The following is a 16,297-nucleotide window of genomic DNA, read 5'->3' as shown; positions in this document are numbered from 1 at the left end:
TAGCCTGTTTTTTGCGTGGAGGGGCCAGTGCGCTGCACCCCCCCCCCGTCCTGAAATCGGTTCATTCAGCAATAGGCCAAGCGTGTTGTGTGAACGAAACCAACCTGCATTAGACCGAAATCCTACTCTTACTCCCAGGAGTTTCTGAGCCTTTCGTCCCGCCCCCTTAAGCTTCAGAATAACCCTGCGAGGGAGGCTGGGCGGGACACGTGATGGGCTCCGAGATTTTGTGGAGCCCAGGCATCTCCACGCCTGGGGCAGCTTTGGTTCTGCTCGTGAGAATGGGCAACCCGGAGCTTGCCAGGTTCACGCGTTCTGCCCAGTAGCGTCACCAGCAGGGCTGGTGTCGGATGTTCCGGATGGGATATTTATCCAGTTATAGTTACGAATTTGACTTTTTTGTCTTTTAATTTGGCGAGTACTCCAGGAGGGTAACCAAGCTGAAAACGCTTCACATTAAAACTTCCGATTAAGGTGAGCAATACAGTAAGTACTGTAAGGTTCACGGCTACCCAGAAAACTTGAAATCCATCAGCAGCGCAAAATAAAAGATTTCAAGCAGGGACTTCTCTAAGCAGCGTTTTATTTGGCCAAGCAAAAGTCTGGGTGCCCACACCATGCACCCAGAGAGAGCAGGGGGGCACCCCCTTGGAGACAAAAACCACAGCCTTTTATAGTATTTTTAAAAAGGCAGAACTTATTACCATTATAATGAAGGTGAGTTTTACAACCAGCCCAAGAAACTTTAGCAGAATACATTATTCCCCGCCCTTGTTTGCTTACATTAATTTAAAGGAGTTCCTCTAACTCAGTGTTTCTCAACCTTGGCAACTTCAAGAGATGTGGACTTCAACTCCCAGAATTCCCCAGCCAGCCATGGCTGGCTGGGGAATTCTGGGAGTTGAAGTCCACATCTCTTGAAGTTGCCAAGGTTGAGAAACACTGCTCTAACTCTTATACCTTGTCAGTCCCTGCAGACCCTTGTGCTGGGTCCTTCCTCATCAGGCCTCAGACTTAGTCTCTTCAGGAGGAGTTTTCCCTATTATCTGAGCTAGCTCCTCTGTGGTTAGTTGCTTCCTCTTGCTATTTCACTAAGTGCTGTTAGTATTGAAGCTTGGCTATAGAGAACTCTGTGCATGCTCTAAAGCTATGAAGTGAATATTGCCAATTTAGATATTGCTTCATTGCCACTTTAGATATTGATCCCTTCAGTACAAAAAGCACTTGGCAATTAGAAGGCGGGTTGCTCAGCCCTGCTTTGCAAAGATACTGCCTGGATATTTTGATTTATGTTTCTTTAACAGAAAATTAGCCTGTTCCTTAAAGTTTACCAGGATACCATAAAAATAACATGTAAGTAATCTAGAAGAGCAAAGCTAAACCATTGAAGCACTGTTTCTCAAACTTGGCAACTTTTAAGATGTGTGGACTTCAACTCGCAGAACTCCCCAGTCAGCATTTTTTTGCGGCAAAATACTGTAAAGCGAAAGAAAAAAAAACCCTCATGCAAAGGCGCTCAGAACAAATACGCCTCCATAGAGGTAGAAATATTAGAGCAGCTCCTTCTCCAGAAGCGCGATTCGTAGATCTATCTACCATGGAGACCGGAAGTGGAGGCTCCCGTGTCCTCTCTAGCTCAGCTCTATGGGCCGGAGCGGCCTCTCTAGCCCTGGGAGCGTTCGCCCTTCGTCCTCCGCTGAGGTGACTCTATGGTTGCGGGCGGCTGCGCGGGCCGTTCGAGGGCAGCGGCGGGAAGCCGAGCCGAGCCGAGCCGAGCCGGGCAGCCATGGCCAAAGGTGAGCCGGGGGTCCGGGGCCTTGGGAGCAAGGAGGGCGCCTTCTATAGTATTTGCAGTAGTTTCTTCCCAGAAAAGATTTTTTCTTCTTTTGCATTAAAACAAAAGGTGACAGGCAGAAGTCCGTCAGGTGTAGCTCACTTCCATTCCTGTGGGTCAAAGATTCACGGGTTGGATCCTCTCCTGCCATAGAGTGGGTAATTACTCGCCCATTGGGGGAGATGGGCGGCATACAAATTTGAAAAATAAATGATAGATAGATAGATAGATAGATAGATAGCCCAGGAACCCAGCTTCGGTGGGTCAGTGACCGGCAGAAGTCCATCAGGTCGAGTCTTCTTGCTTCAGCGTGGGCATGGGCTTCACTGGTTAGATCACTGCCTGCTGTACTGGTGCTCAGGAGTCCTGCATGTCTGGGAAGGAAAGGAAGGCAGGTGAGTGACAGGCAGAAATTCTCTAGATGCAGCCTTCCTCTGTCTCTGTCCATTTGTTGAGATGGATAGGCTGCAAAATCCAAAGGCAGACAGACAGATGGATCAACAGATCGATAGATAAGTGGCTGGATAGCGTAGTGGTTAGAGCGCCGCCCTCTGACGCGGGAGACCGGGGTTCAAATCCTGGCTGGCACCTGCCTTACCCATAGGGGTCCTCGGGCAAAGGCCCCCTAACACTTCACCCGCCTACCTCAGATATGAGAGTGACACGAACTAAGTTTTAATGTGAATTGTTTTAAACTTGGTTACCCTCCTGGAGTACTTGCCAAATTAAAAAACAAAGAAGTCAAATCCATAACTATAACTGGATAAATACCCCATCCAGAACACCTGACACCGGCCCTGCTGGTGACGCTACTGGGCAGAGCGCGTGAACCTGGCAAGCTCCGGGTTGCCCCTTCTCACGAGCAGAATCGAAGCTGCCCCAGGCTTGGAGATGCCTGGGCTCCACTCAGTCGCGGAGCCCATCACGGGTCGGCTCGGACGTTGCCCGGATTAACAAGGTCCACGTCGGATGTTGGGGAACCAGGACAATCTGACGATAAGTGGGCTACTGGAACAAACCACACATGGATGAGACAAGAGAACCTGGCATTGATGGAACTGCAACAGTAGACCTAATGAGAGGGGATATGGGTGGACAGAAGGCCTACATTATTGCAGTTGGGGGCTAACTGCTCTTTTATCCCACCCCCCCAGTGTGGCAACATCCTTACCTGAACATCTTCAAACATTTTAAAGTAGAAGAATGGAAAAGATCCACCAAGGACGGGGATGTGACAACCTTTATGGTAAGGCCAAATTTCCTGACACATCTCTCAGTAGCCTCCATACAAACTGCCTTTGCACAGCTTGCTATGTTGGAACCTGGATTATGGGATAGAACATGGTTTAGGGGTGCCTTAACTTCACCAGAGCTTCCACAGGCTTAATCCCCTAAACCAGTGTTGTCCAAACTTGGCCACTTTAAGATGAGTGGACTTCAACTCCCAGAATTCCCCAGCCAGCCATGGTGGGAGTTGAAGTCCACTCATCTTAAAGTGGCCAAGTTTGCACAACACTGCCCTAAACTATAGTCTTGCATATCCTCTGTGGATGAACTCATGGGGTAGCACTATATTTTTATATATATATATATTTATATTTATATATATCAAATTTGTCACCGCCCATCTCGTTAACAAGCAGCTCTGGGCGCTTTACAAGAGAAGATGGAATCGATTAAAATACAATGTAAAAACGGCCTTAAATAAATAATAAATAAATATATTGTATGAATTCACACACAGCTTTAAGATTAGGCAACTCAGCTGGTCACTTGTTACAAGTGGACGTTGCTTAATGTGACTACGGTTGCATATCATGTCTCACTGTCTGAAAGGGATGGAGAAGAAACAGCCACCCCGATTTCAGCTTTCTACCATTTTTTTTTAGCTGCTAATTGTTGCCTCTGCATTACTCAATGCTGCTTGTCAATTACATTTGCAACTGATACATCCATTGTTCCTGAATGGGAAATACAGAAACATTATGGGGACGAAATAAAGGATGCTGTGCATTTTCTGTTTGGTTGCCAATTATGCAAAAAGCTGAGAAAAGGACTTGTTTAGACCTTACAGGCAAAATGCTTATTTCCCAGGCTTCTGTAAAATCTGTCTTCTTGCAGATTTGCTAAGAGCTATGATTAAAAAGGAAGTTACTGCTCCTTGTTTTGGTTGATCAGCAGGGGTAATGTTACTCTTTCAAAGTGTGTTTTTATTTCTGGAGGTAAATACTTGCCACCAGAAAATCCTGCCCTGACCTTTGGTGGTTGAGATGAACAACTCTAGCTCTAGACAGAAGGAGTGCCTGGATGAACTGATTGAAACTGTAATCCTACATTTTGGTTCCCTAACTTGAAATAGAAAAAGAAAAAGAAACGAATAGTCTGTTGGTCTGTGTACTTCTTCCCTCTATTGTATTCTCCCATGGAAAGAAAATTTGGATGCAAGAATTATAGCTTTGGTTCGGAAGTCTGGAAGCACTGTCAGATATTCATATGGCTGTGTGATGTTTTTCCTCATGTTGCGATGCTGGACAGACAGAACTGGATAGTTGCAAGGAAAGGAAAAAAGGCCTTAAGACTTGAAGTTGCTGTGCGAATACTTTAGCTCTGACTGATGATTCTTGATCAGCTGGGCAAAACAGGAATTACTGCACACATGAATACTAAAGCAGAATTACTGTGCATATGAATACAGATTTTTTTTTAAATGGACTTATCCTACCTGAGTCAGGTACTTCCCTTTTGTAATGAAAACAACTGTTGTCCTTCACGGTGCAAAAGAATTTCAGAAGTTTGCCATAATGAAGTACAGTAATGACTAGAAGAGTGGTTTCTCAATTATATTTGAAAAGTCCCACCCAAAAGAGACGAAGCCTGTTTACCTTCAGCAAAGGTTTTGAAGGTATCCTGTGCCTTCATATTTATTTTTACTGGTATCAGAATCTTCATGTACTAGAGATCTAAATGTACAATTCTGGGCTGCAAAAATCATTAACCACCACTTGGCAACAGAGAATTAGTACTTTCTGTAGAGCAGTATTTCTCCACCTTGGCAACTTGAAGACGTATAGACTTCAACTCCCAGAATTCCCTAGCCAGCCATGCTGGCTGGGGAATTCTGGGAGTTGGTCCACACGTCTTTAAGTTGCCGAGGTGGAGAAACACTGTGTTAGAGGCAGGATTTCTGACTGCTTCTACCTCATGTTCCATGTTTTTATGAGACTGGTTTCTCGTATGGAAAGCCAAATTTTGGGGTCTGTTTATTCTCTCCATTCAGGACAAGACTCTGAAAGGGACGGTATATCGCATTAGCGGGGCTGTTCCGGCCAGCAACTACCTCCAGCTTCCTAAGACTGGCACACAGTCCTTGGGACTCACTGGTCACTACATCTACATCCTCTTCAAACCTGCACCAGGCAAATATTTTGTAGTGCATCTGGATGTTGCTACTGAGGTGAGTGAGAGTTAATTACTGGCCACACAATGGTCGTAGTGCAATGATAACATAAATAAAAGGGTAATGTGCTTGGAAGCACTGCAGCCCTCTAGTGACACCTGCACAATACACCATTTATTGACTATTTATTACAATTATATCTTTCCCACCTTTCAGAGCACCAGGCTTTGCAAGAAGCTTGTAAACGATATAACCACTTGTAATAAAAATACAATGTTTTCAAAAAGACAAATAAAAACATTTTTCAGTTCCTTCCCATGGCCTAGTGGGCCTGGAGTGAGAGAAGGATAAACATAGCGAAGGAGTGCTAGATATCTGCCACCTGCCTTTCTAACATTTCCTTGTTAAGTGGTTGTTATTCTGGGATCCTGATATTACCTGTTTGTTTGGCAGTTTACTAGTAGTTGATACTGGATGCCAGATTTGTTTTCCTGAGCACTGCAGCTGTCAATTTTCTTGAGGCCTACTTTTGAATTACTAACTGTCTGAGTTAAGAGATAGTAGGAAGAGTGCTGGGTTAATCTATTGCTAACCAAAAATCAGGTAACATCTTTTCAGACCAACAGATTTTATTATTTATTTTAATAACATCTGTTAATCTGAGTAAATGCTACCAGACTCCTGATTTTTTCTGACTCCTTTGTAGATTAGATTTTAATCTCTGCACTTGCAGTTAAAAAGTGGTCTAAAGTAGCAAGGGAAGGATTACTCTATATTCTCCATGAAACTACCGATAGCCTAAACCTAATCCTGCATTAGGTTTAGCTTTAGGTACTGAGAGATGTACCTATGTCTGGCAGAAACAGAATAAATTATGTAAGTGGTAAACTGTGCAAAATGAAAAGCAGTGTAGGATAAAATTTATATCCTGGCTGAAAGAATACAATTTATATAAGTAACAGTATTCAGCTTGGGTTATCTTGTGTGGGCTGTCTATCAATTGCAAAATGTTTACTGCTCTCAGAATGATAATTCCATCTCTGTCAACAGGCTGTGTTTCTCTTCATTTCTAGGACAGCCAAGTGGTCCGCATTTCATTTTCCAACCTCTTTAAAGAATTCAAGTCCACAGCGACGTGGCTGCAGTTCCCATATATTTGTGGGGCAGCCCGTGGGTCAGTCTATGAAAGTACAGCCAAGACTGCTAAGCGAGGTAAAGTGCAAAGAAGGTCAAATAAAGATTTCTGGGATATTTTCCCCCACATCATCCAGCAGACTGTACTGCCTTTAATTTTACCCCCAGGACTTTAGAAACCTAGATCTAACTTCCCTGAGAAATGAGGTGATGGTTCAGACTGTGAGCTTCTATAACCAAACAACTCAAGGGGGAAGAGAGATTAGCAATTGTTCAATTAATGCTCTATTTTGGCAATTATAATCATGCTTTTGAGTCTTTCTGTTCATCAACTTAACCATCATTCTAGTACTCTGAATATTTTAACATTGTGGAGTTGATAGTTTAGGGGATGATGGACATCGCAGTCCAACCTATTGTAAGGGCACCCAGTTTGGGGAAGGATATTTTTGGGAACAGAAGCTGAAAATGTATGGGTTTCCTAAGGTTACCTGGTGGTTTATATTTGAGATGAGATTTAAATTGGGGACTTCCTGTCTGCATGTTCATCCTTGTCTAAAAAATGTTTGAACATCAGGGATGAGCCATTTGTGGATAAGGGTTTGGGGCTGGGATTTTTTTATGCATGTGTCCGATGTCTGTAGAAATTCAGAACTGGCATGTTTGGGCCTTCAGATCTGGTGGGCCTTGCCCCCAGCAACGTGCGATGGACTTGTTTGATGCTTGACCTCCGCCATATTCTTGGCCTCTACTTGAACAGAACGTATAGTCATCTGAAAAGCGTCAAGCTGTGCTCCAACCTGTTGGTGAAAAACCTGTTCACCAGTGATTTGCTCTTTGACCCAGGTGAGAATTTTGAAGAGTTTGTGCAGGGTTGCTGTCTTCATGACTGTCTGAACCCAAATCACAGATGTGTTAGACACTCTGAGTAGAGTGGGTTGAGCCTTAGGAACTCAGTTGACCTTTTGCTTCTTAAATCCTTTCCATCCTTCTCTTTTTCCATGGTTTTTTGGCTTGATCCTATGATGGGGTATTTTCAGAATGAAATGGCTAGGAACAGGCATGAGGGCTGTGGCTACACTAATACAGCAAAATTTGCAGGTTACCGACTTTGCGCACCAACCTGGAGCTTGGAACGGAAAGGATGGCTGTTTGGCTATATTAAGCCTAGGTCCATATATTATTTAATCAAAGCGAAATAAAATTTAACTATAGTTTATTTTAAACATTGCAGTTGTCTGGGATCATGCAACTCACTAAGCCAAAACCAAACAGTGTGAGAACCATACAGAAGTATAATTTAAATTCATTACTTCCATGATAAGAGACATGCTGTATTCATTCTGCTAGTCTTGATAGGTAGGCCTCATGAATCTGAGGGAAAAAAAAACCTCATTCAGTGTTGTGTTAACTGCAGGATTTTTAAGTATTAAACCTTATAACAAGAACAGGTCCTCAAGTACCAGTTAACAGCCAGTCAGTTTTGTGTAGTGGCTAAGGTGTTGAGCTAGAAACCAGGAGACTGTGAGTTCTAGGTCTCCCTTAGGCATGAAAGCTGTCTGGGTGACTTTGGATCAGTTGTTCTGTCAGCGCAACCCACCTCACAGGGTTGTTATTGTGGGGAAAATAGGCAGGACTATTAGGTATATTCGCCACCTTGAGTTTTATATGAAGAGGGCAGGATAAAATGATGATGATGATGATGATGATGATGATAAGAAGAGGAGGAGGAGGAGGAGGAGGAGGAAGAAAGAACTGGAGAAAATCACAAAATATAAAGACCTGCAAATAGAATTAGAACGACTGTGGCAAAAGAAAGCAAAGATAGTACCAATAGTTATAGGTGCCTTAGGTGCAATCCCAAAACATCTGGAGTACCACTTGAACACCATCGGCATTGACAAAATCACCATCAGTCAACTGCAAAAGGCAGCTTTACTTGGAACAGCTTATATCCTGCGACAATACCTCTAACGCCATCAAACACCAACATCTGCCTATCCCAGGTCCTTGAGAAGGACCTGATAGGTGGATAAAAATGCCAAATCCAGTCTAAACATCTGGCTGAGTGTATGACCAACCATAATAATATGCAGACTAGCTTGCATTCATATAGGGACTAGTACTTTCTCAGCATATCATATAAATGGATTTTTGTTTTACAATACACCACTATTTTCATGGAGGTTGACATGCAGAGACCTCTAGAGGGGACTCAGGTTCTTTCCTTATGCAAGCATCTGCTTTTGTGGGGGGAGCAAGAAGGGACAAGTGATACATCCTGCACTGCAACTTAAACTCTGCCCCTCACATAGTTGCATGCAACATTACAACACTTTTATGGAAGGGGAAGGCTGGCATCAGGATATCAGGATGTGCTTTTTGTCATTTGGGCATCATCTCAGTGAAGAACAAGCACATCTGTCTCTCTCATCCCTTTTTTTTTTTTTTTTTTGCTTTTAGCCTTGACCTTTTCTGAAGCTCAGCAGTCCAAGCTGGCATTGCGTGGCATCTCTCCCATGCCTCGGGAAATGGCATTTCCTGTGCCCAAAGGAGAAAATTGGCATGATCTCTACGATTACATCCGGTAAATTTTGCTAAATTGCTTTTTCCTAGGCCTTTAGTTTCTTTGTCTTATTATTTTTAATCTTCCTGCTCTGTATAATATGGCTCACCCTGAAAGGGAAAAGCATGAAGGATATGTATGTGATTTTGGGGGACTTTGTGAGAGCGGAAATTCCACAACTGAGATGTTCCTAATGAAAACTCATGCTTTGAGCCCCTAAAACCATAATTTCATTTGGTTCTTTGTTCTCTGGGCCAAAATATTTTATTGCAGATTGCAGAATCAGGTTTGCCTGGTCAGGTTCAATTGACCACCACTGTTACAACTCAAGGCTTTGTTTTACTAGCTGATAGGGGCTGAAATGCTGGACAAAAATTCAATTTGTTGTGCATTAGCCTTTCTCTGGTCTTTTTCTTCAGCTTTCCTTCTGATGGATCCAAGATGCCATTTGACTCTATTCAGAAAAGCACTTTGAATTCCTGTGCTGGTAAGTGAATGAATTCAGGAGACTGAGAAAATCAGAAATAATGCATATGCAACTTCCTGTATTAGCATCCCTCTTACGTATAAGCCAAGGATATATTGGGAATGGAAACTGGATGTAAGTACAGGTTATGCTACTTCAAGATTCCTACAGAAAAAAAGTTGGTCTAGGTACCTAGGAAGTGAACTGGGGTTGTGGTTCATGGTTGAACCATACACTGTAATTCCAGCGTAACCCCATTCATGTATAGATTGATGAATTAGGCTGTTTAATCATTCCTTTTAGTACAGATATCTCTTTGGTCAACTATCAGCCTTCTGACTTCTTTATTAGAATCATTCTCTCTTTTCCCTGAGTAATGAGCAGAGACAGATCTATTTTGGCACCCAGTAGCTAGATTTAAGAAAGACAGTTGAGCTGTTTGGTTTTCCATTCTGCAACCTTTAGAGACCTTGATGTGTCTGTTATGTGATGTGTGTGCCTGTATCTGTGGGTGTGTACCTATGGCATGGTGGTTTGCAGAAACCTTTGGCTGCTCTCAGACTTCTGTACCGTTAATGAAGATTTTGGTCTAGGATTCATGATCCAAGCCTTAGTCTCTCATTGAAATAGCTACTGTTGGCCATCTTTTCTACTTGTACTTATCTTGTAGTCACTGAGGAAATCCCCAACAAATGTCTCTGAAACCCTAGCATCCTAGATCACAGACTGAAAGCAGGGTTAAAAGAAGGAAATTGATAATGAAACATGATCCTGATTGTAACTAACTTACTTACTTACTTTGTGTGTTTGGAAAATGTATGTGGCCACCCATCTTCACCAAGTAATTCTGGGCTGCTAACAAGCAATACATAAAAACCATATTCATCAAAAGCCAATATAAAATAGTGAAAAATACAGTTGAGAATGATCATCAAAGTATCACCAAGGCACCAGTAGATCTCTCAGGCATCAGGGCAACTCACACACCGGTAGATCTATCAGGCTCCATGTCCTGACCATAACACTTGAGGAAAGAGTTAGGTTTTCATTGTTTTCCTTCAATCTTTTCAGATAGTCATACCGAAGAAGATCCAGTGACTCAGGCTCCCAAGGAAGTGTCCCTGAGCAAGCCAGTTCGGGACCGTGTGTCTCTCATCCAACAAATCACCAGTCCCAAGGAGGTGTGTAAGCTTTGATCTTTCTTGCATCCAGAGCTGTATACAGTACAGAATTCACTCAGCCACTGCAGCGCTTAGCTTGCTACTGTCCTTCTAAGGAACCACAGCTCAATTGCCTCTCGCTGAAGAATGGATCAGCATACTTTAGGTTCAGCCTCCACTTTCCACAGCTTTTATTTTATTTTTTTTAAAGGTGCCTCGCCAGTCTCCCCTTCTTACAAAGAACATCCCCAAGATTCACCAGCCAAGGTCTGAGCCTCTATGGACAGCCTGCATGGTGGACCACACCCAGCTGAGAGAAGGGCCACAGGCCAGAGGAGATTTCTGTTTCCCCCCATCTTCAGTGGATGATGGCAGCGTTCACATTTATGCCCACAAAAATGGGGATCATGCTGTCCGTGCTGTTACCGTTGACTCTGATGAGGTAAGCAGCAACTCCCAGCCATCTTTCCTTGTGAATTCCTATGAACAAATGTTCCAGTTTAATGGATCCATAGGTTTCAGTTTGGGTTGGAAAAGGTGGACAGAGAGAAATCTGTTAGGAATGCTAGCCGTGGGTGGGCGAGCATTTACATGCATACATAGTTGTATGTCAGCAATAGTTGCATGTGCCACCACATAAGTTACAGTTGGGTGCTCCTTGGGAAATGATAAATATATACCAACAGTCTGTGCAGCAGAATATTTAAGCTGTGTGGCATTTTCTCCCCCAAAATGTGATGTTTTCATTTCTGGTTGCTTTATGGGGAAATCCTTAAATAAAAACATTAATAAAAGTTAAGCCTTCGTAAGGCTTAAGACAGGTTTGTTTGATGAAAAAATGTCTTCAATATATCCAATGCCTTGCAAATATAAGCTAATAGATGCCATTCCACATGCTTCTTTTGTGAAATTTGACTTGGAGGAGCCAACAGGAACAGATAGATCTGAACAGCTTGGGAAAATATTTATTTCAGTGACACAAACTTTGATTTATGTCTCGGTCCTGTATATATGGGATGCCAAGGGAATCGCACTGAGCTCAGTAAGGTTTACTCTCAAGTAAATATGGATGGTATGCATTGCATAGGCTTGTGGCATCAGTTACAATACCAGCTAGGAGGTTACGCTAAAACTTTCATGGAAAATCATGGATGTTGAACAATTCGCACTGGAACATTATTTAAATTTTAGCTTGTGATCTTTATGCATTATGTGTGTCTCTGATTAATTGTTTAACACTTTGAAATAGCTGTGCAAGTGCTTTGAATGTGCAGCTTCTTGGTTGAACATGACTTAGTGTAGAGTGTTTTCTATCCAAACCAATGTGGGTCATTTTTTCTTGCCCCTGCCATCCTCTCTTCCCCCAGTTTTTAACGTGTCCTGTGTTTCTCCAGAGCCTGTATATGCAGACAGCAGGACCAAAGGCAGTCTCTGCCAAGAGCTCTGTTCCTTGCACGGTGAGAAGCAATTTCATTCTCTTACAATGTATATCTTTGAACACTCTCCTTGTTTCATGGAAGGAGATCCTTTCATCTCCGAGATACAATAGTTATCATTCCTACCCTCAACTCCTTTCTGTGGCTGATGATATTTCAGTTCTAGCCATGAGCAGTGGGAACACTGGGCCAATGATGAATGGTGGAAGCTGCTTGATACCAGATCGGGCCATTGATCCATCTAGATCAGTGTTTTTCAAACATGCTGGCTGGGGAATTCTGGGAGTTGAAGTCCACACATCTTAAAGTGGCCAGGGTTTGGAAAGGTTGGGTTATGTATTGCCCAGAGGTTGTCTACCTCTTCTTTAGTGAAAAAAGTAGAGCCGCATTAAAAAATTGTCTCTTGTGTTGATACGGACGGGGCCCCTTTTACATTTGATGCTTCCTGACTGAATGTAACTCTGGATTGGTTTTCAGAGGCTGTTACCAGATCCAATTCTGAAGCTGAAGAAGATTATTGGGTTTGGGGGTTGCAGCACCAAATGGGTCAGTATATCCCTATTTAACCAGCATATTTCTCTCCAGTGGGGGGAAGAAAAAACTACACATGTCAGTTTGAGCATCTAAGAGGAAAAGCAAGGCAAAAATGCAACATTATAGTAAGACAAGCAGGCAGATTGAGACATCTTGCTTCCTTCTTCTGTTTTACAGCGCTGTCTGCTCCTGTCTCTCTAGCAGGAAAGCTATAGCAACATTCTTTATATTAAAAATACATTAATATCATCTTTCATCTTCTGATAAGAGTGTCCTCTGAAGTATCTTGTAGTACTGTACTTAGGGCACAATGGCCTCCCCAAAAGTGACTATTATACATATACAATCTGTGAACAGGGTGTGTGTGTGTGTGTTCATTAATACACATGTATACTGTCCCAATATAACAGGAGCGCACAACTTAGTCTGGGCTGTAAGCTCCCTCTAGGCCTTGGAATGGCATACAAGGGGCCATGTTTCCAAAAATAATAGCTTAAGCCAGGATAAAGCTTATGTTGGATCTCAGATTAAATTAAACCTAGTTTGTATGATTGCTCCCTGGTCAGGTATGCAATATGATTCCTTTTGTATCCTATTCAAAATGACAGTTTGGAGATTGTGAGGCACCTCATGTCATTTGGGAGTCCCAGCAGCCCCAGGGCCTCAGAAGGGGCACCTCTGCTATAAAGGTGGTAACATTTTCTTCTTTTCTTTCGCTCAGGCACTGTGGGCTTCCAGCAGCGCTGTCGTGGTCTACCCTTGCCATGCTCTGATTGTAGCAATAGCGCTTGATTCTGGCAAACAGAGGTTTTTTGCTGGCCACACCGACAAGGTAACTTTTTCTCCTTTCGTCTTATGTTTCAACATAAAAGTCATTCCAGGTATAGGCGTATACCTAACATTGAAAGGATGCGTTATGGAAATTGTCTAGACATAGAGCTTCTCACTTGGCAACTTTAAGATGTGTGGACTTCAACTCCCAGAATTCCCCAGCCAGCATGGCTGGCTGGGGAATTCTGGGAGTTGAGGTCCACATATCTTAAAGCTGCCTAGTTTGAGAAACACTGATCTAGAGTCACAAATAATATTCTAGCATTCCATAGACTTCCAGCAGTAGCTAAGGATTGCTTACCAAAAGTGGCCAGTTCATAGAAGTTAATTTCTTCATTGTATTGTCGAAGGCTTTCACGGCCGGCATACGATGGCTGGTGTGGGTCTTCCGGGCTGTGTGGCCGTGGTCTTGAAGTCTTGTTTCCTAACGTTTCGCCAGCACCTGTGACCGGCATCTTCAGAGTGCAGGAGCACAGACAGGAGCAGTTCTCTCTGTGCCCAGAGAGATATATAATTTCTTCATATTGGTTAACTCATCTGACTTTTCCTATCAGTTCTTACATACATATGTCTTGATTTTCAGAATGCTGTTGAATCAGCATTTGCCTCTACAAATACATGTATTGCAGATCTTCTTTTATTCTTGCATTGTTTCCCAAAATCCTGGCATCCTTTTGAATCAGGTAATGCTCTTGGTTTAATTAGTCTCTGTTTACCCAGCCGAGAAAGATTATTTCGGCAAATGCAGTGTGCCCATTTCTCTTTCCCTTGAGCGAGTCAGCCAGGGAAAAAGGGACACATCATAGGGAAAAGACGGGGAAATAGCGCTTGGTGTATGAACATAAGACTGAACGCTACTCTAGCACTCTGGCTGAGTTCACACAACATGCTCAACCCAGGTCAAGAAAACCTAATTCCTATGTTTGTGCTACAAGCTGTACTCAAGCAATTCAACTCTGATGACTGTATGCAGCGGCTTCATTCACCCAACATGGCATATCCAAATCTGGTAAATGGGGAAGACAGTGGTTGGGGCGAGTAGAACGTTACTCCCAGGTGTGTGGTCCAACTTCCCTGTGCTGCAGGAAACCCTTTGCACAGTGGCTTGATTTTCTGTAGGTGGCGGCACTGGCATTCAACAACAAAAGCACTTTGCTGGCATCTGCGCAGATGGGAGAAATGAGCGTGGTGCGCCTCTGGGACTTCCCAAGTGGAAAGTGCCTTTGCGTGTTTAAAACGGGCATCCATTCGATCTCTTGCCTCAGGTATGTGCCGGACACCCCGGAAGAAGATGGGATGGAATGTAAGCTGGGAGAGCTCGTAGTGTCCCACTTCAGCATGGCGAAGGGGGCTGAGGCCACCCAGTGTGGCTTTTCCATCATGGCACCTACGTCATGCAACAGCTTCCTTGTAGACCTTAGAGTGGCCCCTCTGCGATGGTCCTCTGGAAGCTTTCGAAAACCAAACTCTTTCACAGGGCTTTTGGAGAATGACCGTTTACTCAAGTGCTTCTTATCTGTTATTAGCTATTACATTACTGGCTCTTCTTGTCTATTGTATGGTGTTACTTTTATTTATTGAAGGCCATTTTATTGTGTTTTAGTATGTTGTTGTAACCTACGACAATCTTGAAGACCTGGCTGCATACATAGTCAATAAAAGAAACAAATTAATAAATGGAAAGATTTCTGGATTTGGTGATGAAGAAGTTTCACTGAATGGACTGCACCGGGTTTCCTTGAAACTCTTCATGAAACTTTCAACAGATCAAATTCTCTGCCTGTCTACATCACCAGTATCTGTCCTGACATGCAGTGGCTTCCCCAATTCTTCCCCAGTAGCAGCCATCAGTAGCTTATTTTTCCTTAACTAGAAATACTGGACTTTTGATATACCCATCATTTTTTCCCCAGTTTTTCATACAATGGAAATGTCCTTTGTGGCACCGGGAAAGACAAACGTGGGAAGACGGTGAGTAGATCAGCATTTTGTTTGCAGGGAGGCGAAGGTGTTGAGGGTTTTTCTTACTTCACAGCTTCTATAATGTTACTGCAGATGTCTCCATGGGATAACTGTAGCTACCAGGATCTATCCTTTCCCAAGTCCCGAACAAGATTCGGGTTGGTTGGGGATTTGGGAGACAGTGCTCAGGGCCAAAAAAGATTACCACTCCCTGCCATTGCTTTTAGTGGGTTGATTTGTGATTTGTTCAGATTTAGCTGGTTTGTAAATTGGTTTTACTGTCAGTTGCTGTCATCTAAAGTCTAGGGCAATGCATAACTAGTTCTGGTATGGAGGAAGGGAGAGATTTTCCTGATCATGTATCCTTCACCCCATCTATTTATTCCCAGAGATCGAAATAAAACTGCTGGAGCTCTCATGGCTGATCTCTTCCCAGGCTGTATCTTGATTCCAGTATGATTTTTTTTTTTTGAATTATTAGAGTGGCTTTCCTTTTTGTATTGCTGTGGACAGAGGTGGAGCAGTCAAAGAGCTGATGTTGATGGCAAATACAACGGAACATTAGAATTGCTCTTAGATGCTGTTGCTTTAAGATACTATTTTTTCTGATTGGTTCCACCTATTTTTTAAATTAATACGACAGGTTTGATGACTTTGTTAAATATTTTTGCTTCTGCTGTGGCCTCGAGCTGAAATAGTTGCTTCCTCTGAATCTAGATTTCTAGCACTGATACAAAAACCAGACTCCTATCCCATTCAGAATATCCTGAAATGGCACTACTTTGCAGCTAGTTCATTTCTGTCTTTTCAGATCCCAGGGTTCCTTTGCATTTTCAGGGCTTAGAGCAGCATTCAGAATATCATAGGTAAATGTGTAAGTTTGTGTTCTCTTGAATCAGCTGTGAAGATCCTTCTTCTCTCCATTGACAAACCAGGTTGTCAAGTATTGACTTGTCACCATAGGAAGGCATTTGTGC

At 43.0% G+C, this 16,297-nt stretch overlaps 1 protein-coding gene across 4 annotated transcripts in view; it reads left to right on the top strand.

Annotated features, from left to right (window-relative positions):
- WDR90 (WD repeat domain 90) overlaps nucleotides 1–16,297 on the top strand; it is a 48,393-nt gene that overhangs the window by 1,217 nt on the left and 30,879 nt on the right. For 2 of the 4 annotated variants that reach the window (XM_088152987.1, XM_088153000.1), the window contains exons 1-14: nucleotides 1,772–1,796; nucleotides 2,989–3,080; nucleotides 5,112–5,288; nucleotides 6,305–6,443; nucleotides 7,041–7,211; nucleotides 8,829–8,952; nucleotides 9,351–9,418; nucleotides 10,469–10,578; nucleotides 10,769–10,999; nucleotides 11,952–12,014; nucleotides 12,471–12,539; nucleotides 13,249–13,359; nucleotides 14,478–14,623; nucleotides 15,272–15,329. In XM_088152987.1, the coding sequence (XP_088009113.1) occupies nucleotides 1,787–1,796; nucleotides 2,989–3,080; nucleotides 5,112–5,288; nucleotides 6,305–6,443; nucleotides 7,041–7,211; nucleotides 8,829–8,952; nucleotides 9,351–9,418; nucleotides 10,469–10,578; nucleotides 10,769–10,999; nucleotides 11,952–12,014; nucleotides 12,471–12,539; nucleotides 13,249–13,359; nucleotides 14,478–14,623; nucleotides 15,272–15,329 (1,569 nt within the window). In that variant the 5' untranslated portion in view covers nucleotides 1,772–1,786. Of the gene's footprint in view, nucleotides 1–1,592; nucleotides 1,797–2,988; nucleotides 3,081–5,111; nucleotides 5,289–6,304; nucleotides 6,444–7,040; nucleotides 7,212–8,828; nucleotides 8,953–9,350; nucleotides 9,419–10,468; nucleotides 10,579–10,768; nucleotides 11,000–11,951; nucleotides 12,015–12,470; nucleotides 12,540–13,248; nucleotides 13,360–14,477; nucleotides 14,624–15,271; nucleotides 15,330–16,297 lie in introns of those variants that run through there. The other 2 variants (XM_025164354.2, XM_025164355.2) reach the window with 2 other exon arrangements.

Source organism: Python bivittatus, unplaced genomic scaffold (genome assembly GCF_059951505.1).
Source record: "Python bivittatus isolate LINGU-HERP-01145 unplaced genomic scaffold, Pbiv_v1 ctg000030_np1212, whole genome shotgun sequence".
Classification (NCBI taxonomy): domain Eukaryota; kingdom Metazoa; phylum Chordata; class Lepidosauria; order Squamata; family Pythonidae; genus Python; species Python bivittatus.
The sequence above is the reverse complement of the archived record's forward strand: the minus strand, read 5'-3'. Positions and strand labels throughout refer to the sequence as shown.